Genomic DNA, 17,427 nt, shown 5'->3' on the forward strand with positions numbered 1-17,427 from the left:
AAAGAGCTAAGTGCTTCAATCTCTGAAAAAAACATTGTTGCACCCACATAACATTTACATTGTAAGTGTCCCTGCACGCACGTACACCCACACACATGCACGCACGCATACCCACACACATGCGCGCACACACACCCACACACATGCACGCACACACACACCCGCACACACACACACACACAGGTGGGTGAGTAAAGGTTATACAGATTTACAGGGATTACAAAAGGTTATAGACACAAAACTGAAGCGATGTTGCTCTGGGTCTGAGACAGACAAGCAGTGTTAGATTGCTGGGGAGCGAAGGAAATGAAAGGCAGAGAAAAAGTGGTAGATACAAGAAACACAACCTGCTGATGTCAGTCTCAGGCTATAAAAGCAAAGAAACTTCAGGCAAACTCTTCATATCAATAAAATCTATTTCTATAGCAGGGGTCTCTACATCACAAGAGAGGCAATTTTTAACAAACATCACTGGTTGCTTTCCTGCAAAATCAGTATCTTATAAGGAATCTGTGCTTCAAAATAGTCTCCATTTGTTGTCTGTGCTTCAAAGACAATGACAGTTGCTTAGCTGGTAAATGACAGAAGCCTTGAACGTATTAAACTATATCAGCAGGGGGTGCGTTGCCAGCCTAACCCTGTAAAATGCTGAGGTAACTTGTAGAGTAATAGCTTTGTCTATGATAATAAAAAAAAATAACAATTTTGTTAAAAAGCAAACAAACATTTGAGTTTTCCTGAACTTCTGACAGTACGTTGCCTACTAAAAAAGCCCCGGAACCTTTATTTTTACCACTAATGGGAAGTATTTTGTTGGGGCACTGTACTGGCAGTATCTCTATCATTGAGCCAAGCTGCAATCCAGCTATCTATTCATACTTTGGATCAGTAAATTAATTTGTCCCAACATCTCTAGTTTAATGAACTCAATATCACACTTTTCCATTGAGAGGGGAAGTATCTCCTGACATGTCAAAATGCTGGAACGATGCAATCTGTTCAGCTCACAGGCATCTGTTGTTCAGAGAAAAATAACACTGTAGTTAACCAAAGGATATCTTGGTAGAGTCAAATTCAACCAACTCTTCAACCAATCGATGGGTAAAAATAACAAAATATCTGCATGTTATCTCTGGAATCTAAAGATAACACACTAAATCCTACCTGGTATCTTAAATGAATTATAAATTAAAATAAAAAGCAAGTTTTAGCGTATTAAATCATTTGTAATCTAATTCTTTTATACTGACATGTTACGATACACATTAAATTGTTGTAAATGTGTTAGTGGAACGTGTGGAGTTAGGGGTGGAGCTAGGAAAGCTGGGGGGGCTGGTTTAACTCCGAGTTAGTGGACCAACTCTGCGCACCTGGAGGAGGCCACAAAAACACAAGAAAGCATGTCAAGTAGTGGCAATGTTGGTGGTGTGGCATGGAAGCTGCACCAGGACTCCACTACACAAGTTTAAACTTTGGAGACAGGTTATGGATTTTCATGCACACCCCACTTTGCACGTTTCTTTTGTTTTAACTTGCACCTTTACGTTAAAACTGAACTAAGGAACCACAACAACGTCTGAGGTAGCCAAGCTCAGAGCCCAATGTGAGGCGAAAGGGGACGCCCTGAAGCCTGCACCAGAGCACGAAGCATCTGGTCAAGACTCCACAAAGTTAAACTTAGAGAGAATCTGTGAGTAACTCACCAAACCCCCTAGACAGACAGTTTTGCTCACATGCAGGTAAGCGAGGCTCATTTGCCATGTTGGACCGCATTCACACTGAGGGACAGAACTTGTTACAGGCACTAGAGTGGGGAAGCTTGCTGTAAAGGTAAGGCATAGTGAGCCGTGTAGCTCTGGTCGCAGGGTAACATGCCATGATAGTCAACATTTACCCCTGGCTCATGCCAATACTGGCTCTTGTGGCAAAGTTTCCTGTTTTCCAGTCGTTGTCGTCATCGTCATCCTCCTCCTCCTCCAACATGTCTCTTACCCATTGAGCCTTGGCTAACAGGTCAGCAGTCACATCTTATTTCTCAATCTGGGTCTGAATCTTCAAATTCATTGTTATTTTCATCCTCAAGCAACTGCTGTGCATGGCCTCAATGTCACTCCCCTCACTCAGATCATCACTCATCATTTAGAAATGTTTTAGCGATCCCCGTGGAGGCTACTAACAAAAAATACATCCCATAAGGCCTTAAGCCTACCCCTGGTGTATTTCAGCGAATCCCTGTGCACTTCATCAGTCATGTGTTTTGAAAATGATTATATCATCTAAAATGCGATCTCATTACAGCCAGCTTTAAAGGGAGAACCACACAAAAATACAGCAAGTCTGCATATGTCCCTCCTGCCTGCCGAAAGTAACACAAGTGGTGGTTCTTTTTTGATCATTATGAACAGGGTGAGATAGGTATCTTATTGTCCCTGACCCACAAGGCCACACGTGGCGTAGACATTGACAGAACGGTCATTCCCAGTCAAATCTGCACTCTGGAATGCTCATTTGACTGATTCCCTTACAATGGCTGCCACAGAACGTTTTGTAATGTTGTCATGGAAATCAGTGTTGATTTGGTGCATGAGAGTCAGAAAGCTGAAGTGTTACCATGGCAACAGCATCAATTTGGACGAACGTTCCAGTGGTACTGAAAGCGGGGTACACTGTCACAAATACCTGTTGGTTTTATTCTCACATTTCTCTGTGTGGTGAAAAATTCAAGTGACTTTAATAAAAGGTCAGGGGAGGTTTTTTTCAAGTCCGCTTTATTCAAATCCTGACCTTATCAATGTTTATTTGCATATTCACGATTCCCTAAAAAGTGTTTTAAACAATATCTGACCTTTATGAGAACAACAAGGTTCTGTTTATGTTTGAAAACAAGTGCGTTTTCCTCATGCAGCAGTGGGGGAGAGATGCGGTAAAACACAGGGATGGGGTGAAGGTAAATATCAGTATCAAAGGTTTCTCTCCGAGACAGGAATAACCGATACAGCAAGGAAACAGGAAAAGCCAGGAGAAAACTTTCACCAAGATCAGGGACAAGGATCTAAGAGCAACTGGCACACAAAATTTAGGAAGGACACACCTCAACAATAGAGAGGAGTGTTACCTCATTCATCCCTTCTTTTCTTTTGTCTATCCAATTAAAGGAAATCGATACTTCGTGGCTTGAGATGCAGGGTGGGGTTTTGTGGTAACCTCCCCCAACAAAGGAGCTGCATGCTCCCTGAATGACAATCGTGCTCCTCTCCCGGTGCAGACAGGGTCACAGCGAAGGTGCACACCCACGCCCCTAAGACAAAAATCCACGAAAGGCAGAAACCGGAAACAAACGACTGAGTGTGCATGCCTGTATGTGACAGATGGCTCTATATTGAGGTGGTGACAGGCAGTTCACAGACCAGTTGACCTCTGTCTCCAGCATCTACTGCTAATGAGGAGACCTCTCTCTCTCTGTCTCTCTCAATCTTTCTGCCCGTGTCTCACTCTCCTCTCTGTGCTACTTAGCTCTCTCTCCAATTCATCTCAATATGTTGTAAGATGCATTAAATTTCAACCAACTTTCATTTACACCGTTTTCCCGATCCCACCTTCACCCGTCTCTACCCCCACCCCTTCACACATAGCACCGTCACACCATCACCACCACAAGCAGCAGCAGCATGAACAACAATAAACAATCAGCATAGCTTCTGATTGGCTGAGGAAAAAAAAAAAAAAAAAAAAACAAGAGGCAAATTAATTGAATAATCAGAAATATGCAGATGAACTGCTTTCAATTTAAATGCAGATTTTGGCATTTTTCTGCAGGCAGTCAGGAGGTGGATGCAAGACAGAGGAAGACAGACTGAGTTAGTGATAGAGTGAGTGAGAAAGAGGGAGCGAAAAAGAGAGAGAGAGAGAGAGAGAGAGGGAGAGGGTGAGAAAGAGATGGGGACGAGGCAGAAATGCTACTGAAAATAATATAATTAAGCAGCAGTTTTAATTCCATACTTCAAATATTGTGCTATTGTTCTGTGTAGGTGTGAACAACAAATCACCATATACGCACAATAACCACATTCATAACAAAGGAGGTTACATTATGTGTATGGTGGTGTGCCAACCCGGATCCTAGAAGCTTTCCAGTCTGAACTGTTAAATACATGAAATTAAGGCATGTTGTAAAACCGTTGGTTTTCAAGGTCAGTATGAAAAAAAAAAAAAAAGCTTGAAACCGCCCTTCTTAAACGGCCTTCTCTCTTCCTTTTCTTGAGCAACTTAATCTTCTGAGCCTTAGAAGCACTGCATGAAGTACCACTTCCCAAAAGCTTCTAAGGTCTGAGGGGAAAATCACACCTCAGACTTGAACCGTAAACCCCGTCTGTGTGTCTAAGTGTGGGTTTAGGTGGTCAGATAAAGTGGTTTATTGGGAGATTACTACTGGATCTTGGTAGGAAGTTGCAAACTCAAATACTTAAAGGAGCAAGATAGATGACCCTTTTGCGGCAGAACAACTGCACAGAAAATATTTGCTGCATAGGAGGTGCCATTCAACTCGGCTGTATCCTTTTTTAAGCTGTTTGAAATGGTTTTACCACGGAAGCCCTGGGTCTCCTCCTCCTGGGTCTCCACCTTGTGTTTTGGATGTGGCTGTACGTAATAGCATTCGGAGAGACATACATGTTCTCGGTGTGGGTGTGGGTTAATTTTAACTGCATCCTTAGAATAGAAAAAAACTATTAATCCACTTTAGGCACATGTACAGTGATCAACAGCTTTCTCTCGCTTACTTACATTTTCAACAACACAATTCCTATTAGCTAGACTGAATGCAAAGACTAAGAATAACATCACGCTCCTTATGCTCAGCATGCTCTTGCTCTGTGTTTACAAGCACACCAGTTTGAGCAGGGAAAAAAAAAGCACACCCTATGAGATCACAGCCTAAACCAATGCAGCTCTTATTTTTCCTTGAAACTTGAGGAGAAACCTATGTGGAAACTTTACATCTTAACTTATTCATGCTTATCTGAACGTAACCCAACCAACATGCATCAAGCCAGAAACTGGAATCTGGCTTTAAGTCAAGATGAACTGAAAAATGCATTTAAACCCTTTTATATCACATCCCTGGTCATAATGTGCATCTATTAAACAATATATGCCAAAGAAATCAATTTCTTTATATTGTATTTGTTTTCCACCTGTCCATCCATCCATCCATCCATCCACCTGTCAATCTTCTACAAAGGGCTCCATGCCCTCTTTTCAACATGAAAATCAAATTCCTCCCAAAATGTCCTGTCTGTCTACCCAGTTTCACTGAAAAATACGTCACCGTACGGAAGGCAGATTTTTACCAACTAAACTGTGAAGTCGGAACACAATCACCTGACTGAGCTGGTGGTAAATGCCAGGTTACAGTGACAGCTCTGGATGCGGTTCTCACCTCTGTTTGTCTGTGAATGAGCCGGCACGGTCCAATTCACGAACAGAGATGGACTTATGGGTGGTTCTGATATATCAGGTTACCACGGAGACAGCAGACATATGTTACAAACATCGAGCACTGGAGACAGTGACACTGACACCAGTGCGCGCACATAAACGCACACAGGCACACAAACACACACGCGCGCTCACACACACACTCCCACACCCACACACACCCTGAGGGCAAGCAGGACAGGAAACTGTCAGGAGAGATTAGAGTCAACATTCTCTGTTCTTCTCCTCTTTCTCTGGGATTTTCACTCTCAGATTTCTCTCTGAAGGTTTAAGTACAAAAAGTCATATCCAGTGAAAACAGCAGTTAATTTATTCATTCTTGTATTCCCATCAGCCTTTGTGTTTACTGTTTATTAGTGCTATGCTCATGTTTATCTTCATCGCGATCAGCAATACATCACTGAGTGTTTTGTTTCAGTCAGTGAGTAAAGTGAAATTCAGCCCAGCCAAGCTCTTTCTTTCTCTTCCCAAAATATTTCAGCACCGGATGAGCTATGCCTTTCATTTTCATGTGTGTGTGTGTGTGTGTGTGTGTGTGTGTGTGTGTGTGTGTGTGTGTGTGTGTGTGTGTGTGTGTGTGTGTGTGTGTGTGTACAGAGAACTGCAAGTTGACTGAAGACAATGTGAAAGGATTGAATACAATATGAAAGGATTGCAGGTTGTACAATACATCTGTACTCCCTGTAATAAAACAAGACCTGTAATTTTGAGGGGATTGAAGATGGAATGATTAAAGGAGCACAAATACACAAAAACAACAATACAAACACAGTTCAATTCACAAACACAGGCTAAGCAATGGCTTTTCTGACACCTACTTGATGTCAAGTACCTGACCAAGAATTTCAACCTGGTATGTCAACTTGCTAACATTTGTGCTTTATATTATACTTGATGATAAAAAGCACTTGAGTTGTAAAATTCATTCAGTTTATTTTGGTGTGAATCCTTGCCTCCAGTATTCAGTATTCAATTGTACAGGTCAGAATTCATGGGTTATTCCGAATTTAAAGGTTATTATTTACTTTGATAATACTGTGGTTTACTATCTTGAGCTTAGAGCTGTGCCAAAGGGATAAAATAATTACAAACAACTTGTAGTACACCATTTTACACCTGGATTTTATACTTTCAGATGTTAGGCAGTACATTGTGATTTTTATTTTTTTTCATTTTCAGTCTGCTCTGTACAGCAAGGTATCATGACAGAAATTATGTCGTGGCCTATGCAGCATCATAATTATTGTGTCATGAGATCTTTGCCAATACTCAGCCCTTGTTAATCTATCCCTAATTTAGCAGAAAACAAGCTAGATAATGGCATGATGGCTAATGGTTTGACAGATGGTAGGAGATGTGGCCTCTGGCTCATTCATTTTCTATGAAACAGGTTCAAAAAGGTGACTGTCACATTTGGATTTTGAATGACTGCTACATGTCACTACAGAGTTTAACGCTGGGTTGAACTGAGCCTGACTTTGCAAGAGGCGGTTTTGAAAAATAAAATTATATATATAAAAAAACAAAAAAACACCTGATCAGTACTCTGGAGATATCCAGGACTGAATAACCTGGTTTGTTTTTTTGTCTGTGGGCCTGTAAAGCCCTTGGAGACTGTAGCAGTGACTAAGGGCTCTAAATAAATTTGAACTTGATTGTTAGCTGAGACAAAAAGCTGGAGTGGAACATCCCTTCTGGTAAGTCTGTTTATTCATCCATCAGGTTAAGGGCTGTCAGCTGCTTATTTTGCAGGCATACAGGTGAAGTGTTGCTGGCTCTTGTTGTGGGCACTGAGTGAGCGTAATTGTTGGAAAGTGAGCCACCTCAATGCACTTCAATCTGAAACTTCTGATAAACATTACAATAAATCTGATTCATCATTCTCAAACTAAAGAAACTGTTGCTTCCATGAAACTCCTTTTCTCCTCTTGTAACTCAGCTCAGCTTATTCTGAACGCAAGTTCTGCAAAAACTAAAAAACAAATGACTCCACCATTCAAGCAATAATGGCTTACACTGTCACACACGCTTGCAGGCAAACACACTTTTAGTGCTGTGTGCTGTATTTGCATGCTGTTAATCATTCCCAAGTGGCTGATAAAAGAAAGACAGGTCATTATGACTCGACATGCACTGTACTTTATTAACTCTCCTCTCCCTTCTTCCACTCTGTCAAACACACACAGACACACTACCGCTTTTGCTTTCACAAAACACACTATTTCAGCCCTACCATTGCCATGTTTTAGCTTTCTCCTCCACCTCCTCAATGCCCTCCATCTCCCTCACCCTGCCTCCCTACATTCTTTTCCTTCCCTCTATTTCTCTCTGGTGAGAGGGTTGACAGTTAATTGAGAGTATGTTTTAATGAGCTGGCCCTGAGATTCTATCTCCTCTTTTCATTAAGGAGGAAAGAGAGGGGGGAGAAAGTCAAAAAGGGGATGGAGAGTGAGAGAGAGCGAGGGGAAAGTGAGAGAAGGAAAAAAACGAAACTGTCGATGCAGAACATCTAGGCTAGAAGTTGTACGGCACTGCTGTGGCGAGCACAACTCTGTGCGTGCGTGTTTGTTTATTTGTTAATCATTTAATCAATAGCAGCGGTATGTAAGCCCAGCAGTGGGTCTGCTTTGGGAGATTAGTTACAGAAACAGATAACTGATAGGACTGGTATTTGCCTGCAATGTGCCTCCATTTTTAACTGTTAAAACTCTAGTTCAACTAAATTTGCTTTTAGGTTTCCCACTGACAAATAAAAAACACAAACTGAATGAGCACAAACTCATAGGTCTGTTTCATGCCCATTTAATTTATCTGCAGACTGTGATGTTTCATTTGAGAAACTACACGGCTATAGCCAGAGTTCTGTTCAAACTTACCATTTTTAGACACATTATATGCACAGTGAAAAGTGGAAACTGTAATTAAAAAGCAACAAACATGCTGTCATGGTCTGAGACAATTCAGCATGTGGCCAGTATGTCTCTACGCTGCAGTCAAGTTGGTGTACATTATAGTTATTCTAATGATAACAAATGACAGACTGACTTTGTTGACTTCGTAGAGTGTTTATCTGAACCTTTAAATGTGCAAATGCTAATGTTTTGAAACTTCAGGAAGAAAATGTTCAAATCAGTCTCTCTCACACAGAGCAAAGGTGTTTATCTTGTTGATGAGCAGAGCATCATAAATACCTAATCACTGATGCCAATCAGACCTCTCACCTAGGGGTGAGCTAAAAATATGCACGCATGCTCAAATTAATACACTTAAACAGAGTCTATGCATACTTTTGCGTTTCCATTTCAAAAGCCTCATCTTGACATTACCCTCATTTCAACATCTGTCAGCACAGAATATGCACATAAAGTAGCAACAGTATGACTGAATCTTCTCTGCACCATACTCACTCTCGTTTGCGACATATAAGGAAGGGCCACACATGTTACAGTCCGTTTCAGAGTTTGCCTCTTTTGATCTCCTGACACTCTGAAGACTGCATGTTAACAACCAGTCACACATAGACCCTAGACTCTGACTACACTGTTAGATCTGAAATAGCAACCTGGAGCGACGAAAAAAACCACAAGGGTTCCTCAACACTTCAAATGCATTTGAAACTAAGACATATAATACAGTCAAAGCTGTATAACAAGTGTATTTTGAGTTTGACCAGTAAACAGGGTTAACATATCAATGAAACTTAAAAAAACACTCAAAATGCAGACATGCAGCATAAAATGAGGGATAAAACACATCACAAAAAAATGTCCAAATGTTTGTGATCTTGACATTTCATAATTTTAACTGTATAATTTAGAATACTGTAGCTCTGGATGTGCCTTCAGGTGGGCCATCAGTATGCAGTGCAGGTCAGTGTTACAGTCTTTCACAGAAAAGACTGAGCTCATCAAGAAGGATATTACCGCTGAGGCTGTGTCCCTCTCCTCTGATCCCGAAAAACTCTCTACTTCTCCCTCATACTGATAACCAAACCATCAGCTGCCTTTTTTCAGTTTGATCCTGTTCATTCAAACTCTGTCCCAAACTGTCACTAGCTCCAAACCAACCATATGTGTTCTCGATCCCATCCCCAGCAACCTTATAAAAGACCTGCTCACTGTGACAGGAAATCCTCCCTATAAAACACCCAATATCACAAACAAACTATTATTTTGATCATCTAACCCAGACTTTGTTTACATAATCAATTTCTCATCTACTAATCCACTACTTATTTTTTCAAAACTACAAAATCAAAATGACTATGATGAATCATTTTAGAGATAAAACTGCAAAAAAACAGTTTAAAATTACTGCATGTGTGCCAAGTTAGTCTGGCAATGCTTGAATAAACGAAATATTTCTTGTAGTCATAATTACGACCATCACTGAGTCTCCAAGCCGCCCCTGTTGAGATCCTCGCAGTAGTAGCAGCACTGACTGACTGAGTGAAAGAGACAGATGGATACAGAGAGGCAGAGGTGCCTCTTCTTGACAGTTTTACTTTAAGTTTTTCTCTAACCAAATTATGGCAAGGTTGAAAGGTTGAAAAAATAAATGGAGAAGAAGAAAAGGGTGAAGAAACTGAAACAGCGGGAATCGCAGAGAATTAATGAGAGTGCGTGAGGGAAGAGAGCGACGGAGAGAGTGTGAGGGAGAGCGCGAGTGTGTGAGTGAGGGAGAGAGAGAGGGAGAGAATGTGACAGTGGCAGGTTAAACAGCTTACACCATAGGAGGGGGATTTGGGTGCTTCTGCTGGAGGGGGATATTAGCAGGATTATCTGGCAACCCTGTTGCTGAGGTGAATAACATTAGAATCCTATTTGTAAAGACTTCTATACTTCCTGTCCAAAATCCCCCCTTTTCACTCCACTTACTCTCGCCTCATCCTACAATTAGTCCACTTTATACCCAAACACACATGCACAAAACAAGCATGTTATGTGTATTACATTCCTTTGTGTGTATGTGTGTGTGTGTGTGTGTGTGTCTGCGTTCCTTTATGTGTGTGCGTGTGTGTGTCGTATTCCATTAGTAGTACAGGCCTCTCTGCTCCCCTAGGTCACCAGGCGTGTGTGTCATACACACTCAGACAGTGGAGAACACCCTGAATACTAATACTGGAGGTGTTAGCATCTGTTGTGTAGTTGTGTGTGTGTGTGTGTGTCTGTGTGTGTGTCTTTATGTATCAGTATGCATGTGCGCACAACAGGGGAGGGAGGGCATGTGTGTGGTGAAGTGTGGTGTGACGGAGAGTGCCGAGATTGGAGTGAGTACGTCTGCATTTGAGTGTGACAGTGTGCACTATGAGGGCATTTCGATTGTGTGTGTGTGTGTATGTGCGCGTGTGTGTGTATCCAGTCTGAGGTTAATAAATATTGACAGTGAATTATCTCTTCTGGCAGGGTCGCAGGTGGGCTCGGTGGAGCAGATTGGACACACCAGGAAGAAAAAAAATACGCACACGCACTTTGCAACTCGTTTTTTCTCCCCATTCCTGTTCCAATGTCATTCGCCCCTCCATAAGAATTTGAGTCCTTTGAGCAAGGCAGTAAAGAACAGTCATAATTAAACTTGTGTTTGACCACTATAATTACCATACTAAGATAATAAAGCTGCCTTCTACCTTGCCAGTATAGATTCTCCACGGTTTCTGTTCTAGCTAGAGGGTCCCTATCATATCACAGAGTAACAACACAGTGATTAGCTACTTCTACACGCTCAGATCAGAGAGCGAGACAGAGACAGAGAGAGAGAGAGAGCGATACTGTTGCAGGAAAGATGAGAAATAAGAGAGAGAAGAAGCCAGGGAAGGAGGGAGCAACAAGGAAGTGAGTGGGAAGATAACATAAGAGAGGATGCTTTCACTACAAAGCACCATAAAGATATGCTCAACAGCTGACACGCACACACACGCACACACATACAATATTTATTTAGCCCACTCAATGAGTGTATGGGGAGGGGAGATCGATTAATGCAGCCCAGCCCTCTGACATCGCCAAGCCATCACTCTCCCTCTCTTGCCTACACACAAACACACACACACACACGCTCGGAGCTCCATTCTTCTACTTACAATACACACGTTCACACATTCAATATACTTGGCATAGGAGAGTCTCTGGGTGCACAGTGTTCATCTCATTTTGTGGCTGAGTCAGACACAATATGATGACGTGGCCTAATGGTGCAAAAACACGGATGTGGGAGCTACTTATACTCCTCGCAAGGTCAAATCCGCCACTTCCTGATGCTTTCAAAAGAGAGCTCACTGAGACACATATCAGCTCTCGCACAGATGTCATAGCCCATGGGAGTTTTGATGTTGACAGTGCTTCACATCTTCCTCTCTTTGAACTTCCCACTTCCATGTTAAAGAGATATGCACGTATAGCAACTTCATTCCACACCTCTGTCTCATCCCCACCTCCAAGCATGTCTCTTCCCAGTAAGTTGTGTGCGTTTTTTTGGGTGTACCTTTTTGAAGAGCAGGGAGTCATCCATGTGCTCTGCATAGACGGAGGTCAGTCTGTACTGGTTCTCGGTGGTGATATCGATCTGGTAGCCGGTCAGGACATAGCAGACGGTGCGGAACTCCTGGATCTTCCTCTGAAACACTTCCTTAAGCCTCTGGTTCCTCAGCTCAGAGCTCTCCATCTGCTTACGTAAGTCTGCAAAATATACAACATTGAAAAAAATACATCACTCAAAAATACACTGAATGCTCTGAAACATTAGAAAGGACTGGCAATAGGGGTGAGTGATCTGGGCAACAAAATTAAATCTCTATTTTTTTCAAACTTTTCACAATTTTAATCTAGACTTTTTCTGTTTTTTCACAAAGTGTGACTACCAACTGATAGAATCTTTGCGGGTGTGATCACAGCTGATTTGTACGTTTGATTCACTTCATGCACGTTCTGTGCAGATGAGTGAATTGGGGCTTGTTTGACAGACTGTGCAGCAGCTTTGTTTCCCCACATGGTAACATGCATAGTCAAAGTCTTGATTTTATGAGCCAGCTGGGTTTTTTTTTTTTTTTTTTTTTTTTTGTTGTTTGTTTTTTTTGTTTTTTTGCATCAATTTAAAAAAAATTAACTCCATCTATGTTTTTTATGTTATTTATTTATCGAGGAGCCCTAGCTGGCAGTTGACGCTATAACACTGTTCTCGTTATGCACGTGCAAGGCTGAAAGTCATTTCAAGAGGCACACTCAACTCACTAATGGTCTCAACCTCATGCAGCATAGATGGACGGCTTCATATCAAATATACACTTCCTCCAGCACTCTCCATCCACTTACTTAGCGTCTACAAAACATTATACAGAGTATAATGGTGACTAAAGCACTGAGTTGTATCTCTGAGCCGGGAGAACAGAAAATCATGGAGAGGAGAAGCAGGATGGGGGCTTGAGTTTAATTTGTTGAAAATCAATTTGCAATAATTACTTTAATTTGAAGACTTGATTTGAGAGGGTTGAGAAATGAGTTTGTCTGAGCAAAAATGATTCATTATGGAGGGAATTATTTATTTTCATTGCACAAAAAGTTAAAAAGGGCTCACACGTGAGTGTGTGTGCCTGTGCATGAGTATGATGTAATCCCTCTATGGAGCAGGACAAAGGGGGCTGAGGGGAACTGAGAGACATCCACACACAAGACAGATGTTTCCACAGTGTTGCTGACAAAATGCACTAAGACTTTTCTCAGCAAGACTCCAAGAAGCTGTGCCACAAAAAGGCTTGTCCACAATGTCAGATACTAGCGTAAGGGAGGGTGACCTGTGTCCACAAACTAAAATGTAGTTCCCATCAGTGCAGAGCACAATAATCACAATTTGAGCTTTTAGGACACTCTAACCCAGAGGCAGAGCTGAGTGTGTCATTGAAATAAGCTACTCTATCTAGGAGTGTAGAGATTATGGAAATATAAAACTTCAATTTGATGGATGTTTGTACCAGAAACCAGAAACCTTACAGTATTGGGTCAATGCTCTACAAATACCCTCTCACAAGTCCACAAAACATTGAAAAGGGAGTCTGCACTCCCTTTTCAACAGCACTAAGTTCGGAAACACTTTATTTGGACCGTCTTATGTAAATATTCGACTCAAAATCAACTTTGTATTAACTTACTGTCATCTTAATGCTCACACTCAAAATCAACTTTGTATTAACTTACTGTCATCTTAATGCTACAAAGCTAATAAATTAACTGGTAGCCTGTTTATACAAAATTGATACATTGGACAGGCTGACATGAAGTTACACTGACACAACTGAAACAAAGCTGTATATGAACATTGGGCAGTCCAAATAAAGTGTGACTGTATTTTCTTTTTATATCATAGTGTAAATTTGAGGTAGTGGTCATCCTGTTCAAATCCTTACAGGAAGATTCAACCATAAAAAACATAAACACTGCTCAAACACAAATATACTTTTTTCACTTTGCGGTTTGCCACACACGTTAACCCTAACCCTAACACCTGGTAGTAACTAATTCTACTTCTTCTTTTGTTGTTTAATGGCAGTTGACAAACGCTTTTAGGTGAATTACTGCCACCTTCTAGTGGTAGTAAACCATTACTACCAGGCGCCAGTAAAAACAGTAAAAACAAGGGAAAACATATTTTTGAAACAAGACAATAGTTGCATAAAGTATGTCAATTTTTACAATTTAATGACTATTCGAAAATTCAAAAATCATGACTCATCCCAAATACTGTTAATAATAATAATTTCCAACAATCATTCTTTTTTGTCTATAGTGATGCATGCTTTTTTTTGGCTTAACCTATTCCATTATTTTCTCACATTCCTTACAAAGTTGATGGTTAGTAAGTATAAGATGAAGTGTCAGTGTGCATGTGACGGTCTGTCCTCTAGGTGACTGGGCTCCTCTAGGAGTGCCAGTCAATCAGCGCTGATAACTGTTTCCAGAGCTAGGGACTGTGACAAAAAATGCCACTATATGACAGCTATTAAAATGCCCCCAAAATGGCTATTAATTCACCACTGACAGCCTGAAGTACACACTAATTAAATATACCGTAACACACACAAAATGACATGTACATAAACACCAGTGTGTATATACTTGCAAAAACAAATATGTGCACATACACATGCAAACATGCCAGTGTGTGTTCAGTCAGTAAATCAAAGTACTGAGGGGATAAGATTATTTTCACTGACGACTAACAAGCTTGAAATCCCATCTAGCTGTAGCCAAGAGGTGATGGTCTAGAAACCTGAATGGAGCTGAACAAAGTGCTCCAATTGGAATGCACTTCTGAGTCTTAAAGTTGCAGTGGTTGCCAGATATGTCAAACAAGGATAGGAAAAATCATTACAATGCTGAGCACACACACAACCTAACTAATGTACAACAACATAACAACTGCAAGTATCAAGGTTCATCTGGATGTGACCGAGCAGTGGACACAGCCCTAAGCCACCTTGGTCTTGTTTTGAAAACTGCGTGGGTCATCATCATAACAGAGATGTGTCAGTTTGCTTTCCATCCGGGCTCGAATCAAGAAATGACAAGATGAAGAAAGCAAACGCTACAATCACAACAGCACCCGTCTCCTAAACTGTGATGCTATCCCAGTAGGAAACATAAAAGAGAGTCTGTTTATTACTAGGCAACATTTTAAAGCCACTGTTAGGTTTTGAGGGAAGTAGTGGTTTCTGACTTTTGCCATTAATTGATCCCTCTGGGTCCAGGCACACTCTCTTAAATCTGTCCAAAAAGTCCACTTTGAGGGAGCTGGTTATTTATACTCTGATAATACTACAGCTCATTCATAGGTTTAATACTTTTTTGCGAACTCATTCTCACTCTATACCATTTCCTCAAGTTCCATGTGTATCTGTTCAACAGAAGCAGCGAGGAAAAAAACAGACAACGCTGAACATGATTTTTGTTTTTAACAAGACAGGAGGGCAGAAACTCACATTTACCCACCTACACGTTATGCAAAATCAAGTGCGATACTGCTCTGTCTGTTTTGCTTGGAGGAATTTCTTGTATGATGATGCGGAAAAAAAAAAAAAAACAGTTGTAAACAGCTGTAATCATTTTTATTGAAAAAATAGCCAATATACAGCTAATGTATGAGTGCTGCAATGACCATCCAATTAGCAAAGTACTAACTGCTTTTTTTTGTATTGTCAGCCTCTGATTTAATAATGGCAAAAGACATTTTTTTTTCCTTTATTCTTGCAATTTTAATTTCCTTTTGAAAGAGAGCCCTTGCAATGGGCTTCTACAAATCTTACATTTCCAAATGCTAGACCTTACTGGGCACCTCAGTAGGATACTTGGTAGAGCATGTACTAATTATCAATTCTGACTCTTTACTACTCCCGGGTTCGAATCAGAGGGCCATTTGCTGTATGTCATCCTCTCTGTCTTGCCTGCCTTTCCTGTTGCTCTCTACTGTTGCCATCATATAAAGCAAAAATGCCCCCAAAAAATCTGGATATTATTCTTCTTTTAAATGATGGCACATGCAGCGGTTGGTCCAGTTATTCTATCAATCATAAATAATTCCATAGTCACCTTTTCTTCTTTCAAATATGCCTTTATCCATCCCCTATAAAAGAAACCAGGCCATGGCTGAAAATTTTTGGCCCATTTCAAATTTAGCATTTTGTGTAAGGTCTAGAAAAAGTGGCCTCACAACTCATAACATTTTTGAGTAAAAATGGGTGAGTCTTAGTTGTGCTGCTCTTGAATTGCTATGTTACTACATATAAAAAATGTGGGAAATGGCCTCCGTTATCTATTCATCTTACATGTGGTGTTCCATAATTGGAAGTCTCAGACCCATTGCTGTTTTCAACGTATAAGCTCTCCCTGGGGCATGTTATTCGTGAACATATCCAATTTCACTGTTATGCTGATGATACCCAGCTGTATCTCACACTTAAGACAATACTCAAACTTTCTTCAATTAAATGCTGACAAATCAGAGATTGAGTTATTTGATATTATTTGATATGAAATATGCCCTTTAGTCTAAAAGTATAAACTTCAAAGCCTACCCACTAATACGAAACCAGTGGCTAAAAACCTGGGTGTGCTATTTGATTCAGACCTGTGTTTTAATGTCTAAATACTGTTTAACTCTGTTTTTTCCAGGTGTGAAACATTACGAAAATAAGTGTCTTTCCAATGATGATCTAAATATGAGTCAATATCAATATAGGGTACCATTTGGTGTCCCGGGCAGAAATCACTCACTTTTCATGAAAAATTTGCAAAATAACAAAACTCTGAGGGTTTATTATAAATGGCCAAACATTGAAACACACATTGGTACAGAGGTACATCTTTAAAAGGGTGTTTTTCATATTTTAAAAAAAAATGTTCTATGATTAGATGCATGTGATTTTGCCATGTCCCAAATAGGGATGCTAACCGGTGGCCGTTTGACCGGTTGTTGACCGTTTAAACTTTAACCGAATAATCTTGTCGGTTAAAAAGAAGTTGAGTCAGCCTGGAATGTGACATGCGTTTGTTCACTTCGAACAGAATTATGATGCTTTAAGTGGGCTGGTACGCACCGGTACAGAGTACCAGCACTTCTCAGTTTTAGCCTGTAGTGTAGCCTGTAGTTTTTACAGCGTACTGGGATTTCTCGTGAGCTCATAGAACCGTCTTGTTCTATTTCTCTCCTTGCGATTTGGCTATACTACATTACCCAGTGTGCACGCGACACACCTGCCCCTCGCGAGCATATGCTCGCGAGACATTCACTTCTAAGGAGGTCTCGCGAGTTGAGTGTGCCAGAAAGCATAGAAAGGGCGTGAAGAAAAAGAGATCTCGCGGACGTTGAATGTAAACATCAGAGCGAGTAAACCACTGACAGTTTGATTTACCGGTTGGTTTGGGATGGTTTAGTGACCTAACGTTA

The 17,427-nt window shown here is 40.8% G+C and overlaps 1 protein-coding gene across 3 annotated transcripts in view; it reads right to left on the bottom strand.

The window, feature by feature from the left end:
- mad1l1 (mitotic arrest deficient 1 like 1) overlaps positions 1 to 17,427 on the bottom strand; it is a 68,072-nt gene that overhangs the window by 7,233 nt on the left and 43,412 nt on the right. For all 3 annotated transcript variants that reach the window (XM_030060987.1, XM_030060973.1, XM_030060981.1), the window contains one exon: positions 11,977 to 12,170. In XM_030060987.1, the coding sequence (XP_029916847.1) occupies positions 11,977 to 12,170 (194 nt within the window). The remainder of the gene's footprint in view (positions 1 to 11,976; positions 12,171 to 17,427) is intronic.

This window comes from Myripristis murdjan, chromosome 1, assembly GCF_902150065.1.
Source record: "Myripristis murdjan chromosome 1, fMyrMur1.1, whole genome shotgun sequence".
In the NCBI taxonomy this organism is placed as follows: Eukaryota; Metazoa; Chordata; class Actinopteri; order Holocentriformes; family Holocentridae; genus Myripristis; species Myripristis murdjan.